The 2,837-nt window shown below is 54.6% G+C and overlaps 1 protein-coding gene across 1 annotated transcript in view; it reads right to left on the bottom strand.

The window, feature by feature from the left end:
• Positions 1-57: 57 nt before the first annotated feature.
• LOC130579306 (solute carrier family 2, facilitated glucose transporter member 5-like) overlaps positions 58-2,837 on the bottom strand; it is a 7,451-nt gene continuing 4,671 nt past the window's right edge. Inside the window, exons 4-9 of the mRNA XM_057375992.1 lie at positions 2,602-2,819; positions 2,322-2,432; positions 2,055-2,156; positions 1,626-1,701; positions 1,227-1,354; positions 58-664 (exon numbers count right to left, since the gene is read on the bottom strand). Of these exons, the coding sequence (XP_057231975.1) occupies positions 434-664; positions 1,227-1,354; positions 1,626-1,701; positions 2,055-2,156; positions 2,322-2,432; positions 2,602-2,819 (866 nt within the window). The 3' untranslated portion in view covers positions 58-433. The remainder of the gene's footprint in view (positions 665-1,226; positions 1,355-1,625; positions 1,702-2,054; positions 2,157-2,321; positions 2,433-2,601; positions 2,820-2,837) is intronic.

Here is a 2,837-nt window from a genome sequence, read left to right as displayed (position 1 = left end):
AAATCCATGCCAGGCTCTTCAACAACTCTGCTTTTTCCAAAACAGAGGGCAGCAAACTGATAAAACAAATCAAATTTAATTTCCCCGTGCTGGACCCTCAAACACACAAGTGACAGAGCCTCGGAGGAATTTGGGGCACTTCTTGCCCAGGATGACCCACACCCAGCCCAGGGCTGGCTGCTGTCCCCAGGATGTGTCACCAGGGACACCAGGGGACACATCACCTCGAGCTGGCGGCCACTTGGTCACAGAACTGAGCTGGCTGAGGACATTTCCCTTTCCTTGGGACGAGAGGAGGACTTGGCAGCTGGATTTGATCTTAGAGCTGTTTTCCAGCCTTAACAATTCCGTGATTCTCAGAGCAGCATGGAAGGAGGAATCCATGGATTTGTTKTTTTGCCAAGCAGATCTTGTCAGGCCAAGCCCAGCTGGGTCACATCTCACTGCTGGACAGCGCCTTGGTCTCCTCCTGTTTGCCTGCGGGGCAGGAATCTTGGAGCTCTTGTTTGACCTCCTGAATCTCCACTTTGTTCCTCTTGGCCATGATCCTGTTGATTTCCATGAAGGTTTTATTCTTGGTCTCGGGGACGACGATGAAGATGTAGGTGAGCGTGGCGAGGCAGATGGCACAGAAGATGAGGAAGCTGTAGGGCCCCAGGCCAGCCTAGGGCAGAGAAGGGGAGAGCAGGGATCAGGGGGACATTCCAGGGGGGAATTTGGACCTGCTGGACCCTGCACTGGCTGTGGAAATTCAGCCACAGTGAGGTGCACATGTTTTCAGCTGAACAGCTCAAAGTTGGGTGGTTCTGGGTTCTGTCTTCTCACACCTCCACGGGTTTATTGGAAATGCCTGGACTCACTGGGAAAGGAGGGTGAGGGGCTGCTCTGTAAATCAAACCCAGCAGCTCCCTCAGACAGGTGAAAATCAGGGGCTGCAGCAGTTTGTGGGTCACTGCAGTTTGAAGCACACACACCAATCTCAAAAGCTAAAATTTTCCCCATGACACACATCCTACAGTGAAAGACAGGGATTTTGCCACCTTTTCCACTCTCCTGAGCTCAGGATGAGACATTTACCTGGCACAGAAACCGCTTTCTGTTACAGCCTGGGCAGCAGCCAGGAGCAATGAGGAAACATCGCTGTCCTGCCCTTACACAACCCTACACMCGGGATCAGCTCCCCAGAGCCTCTCTGTAGGAACACAGGGGGCTYTTTGGGGTCTCACCTCCATGTAGAGGAACACCAGCCCCACGGTGAAGTTGCTCAGCCAGTGCACGGAGCCCCCAACCATGAACGCTGCTGGTCGGGACGACTGCAGGAACATCTCGGTGATCATCACGGCAGGAATGGGACCTGCAAGGCAGCTGCACGTCAGCAAATCCCAAATACAGCCCCTCACTCAGAATTCCTCATTAGATTACTCATTTCTGCAGCAGGCAGTGGTTTCTAACTGCCAGCATTTAGAARCACCCGATAAATCAAGCAAGGATTAAATTTAAAGAAAAAAAAAACAAACCAGGGCAATTAATTGATTTGAACAGGGGTGAAATTCATCTTCCACGGATGAGCTCCATGAAGGTTTTGGTTTGAAATTGAGCCCAGCCCAGGAGCTGTGGGTACTCACTGGGACCGATGGCGTGTCCGATGATGTAGACAATGACACAGGCGATGCTGAGGTACGACATCCAGGAGACAGTGTTCTGCAGGGATGGAACCAGGCTGAGCTGAGGATCCTGAACATCCCCAGCACATTCCAGGCYCTGTTCACAGCCTGATTTGAGGCACCCTAAAGGCAGTGCCACCCTCCAGTGCCAGATTTGTCCAGATCAGACACAGAAATCTCAGCCAAAGGGTGCAGGAGGTGCTGTGAATGTGACAGGCTCAAAGAGGGCTCAGGCAAGCAGGATCACAGCTTTTCCTGGCTTTCTTTAGGGTAGAATCACAAGCACAGAGAGCTTCCATCCTGTTCCCAAGGGTGTGGGAGCACTATTAGAATATTCCCTGCTCTCTGCACAGTGCAGGATCCCCGGGAACACCCGAGCCATGGACACACCTGGAGATTGAGGGCCAGAGTGAGCAGAGCACAGGAGGCAGAGCAGAGCACAAAACCAGCCAGCAGCAGGATCCTCCTGCCCAGGGACTCCACGATGAAAACCTGCAGGAGAAGGGACAGGACACAGCCAGGGCTCAGCGCTGCTGCTGGTGTTTCCATCCCAGGGGCACCACGGGGCATCTGCAGCTCCCTCCCACCCCAAACAATCCTGTGACTCGATTCCAGCCCGATTTCCCCCGGGGCAGAGCAGACTGGACACAAACTCACAGCCAGTAAAGTCATGACCACGTTGATGGCGCCGATGGACACGGTGACGTACTGGATGCTGCCACTGTCCACTCCTGCTGACTCGAAGATCCTGTCAGCGTAGTAAAAAACCTGCAGAACACCAGAGCTGKGCTCACACGTGGCCAGAACGTGGGGGACCCTTTTGGCTGCTGGCACTGGTGCACAGAAGCCTCCTGAGCCCCAGRTTTTCTCTCCTGGTGCCCCATCAGCCCCTCTGAATTGCCAGCCCTGGTTTGTACCCCCAGCCGTCCCCACTCACCCCATTGACCCCCGAGAGCTGCTGGCCCATCATCATGACGATGATGGAGATGAGCTGCCACCTCAGRCCYCTGAAAGTGCACAGGCTGAGCACRGAGAAYTGCCCTTCCTCCTTCTCGGAGCGATCCTCCTGGTACATCTCCTGGATCTCGTCATCCACGTCCTCCCAGCCCCTCAGCCTCTGCAGAGCTGCACAGGAGAGCAGGGTGAGAGGGAGAGGAGCCCGGGTGTGCAGAG

Source organism: Malurus melanocephalus, unplaced genomic scaffold (genome assembly GCF_030028575.1).
Source record: "Malurus melanocephalus ecotype Western Australia unplaced genomic scaffold, MMel_1.1 scaffold_266, whole genome shotgun sequence".
Lineage (NCBI taxonomy): Eukaryota > Metazoa > Chordata > Aves > Passeriformes > Maluridae > Malurus > Malurus melanocephalus.
This window is presented reverse-complemented; position numbering and strand designations above follow the sequence as displayed.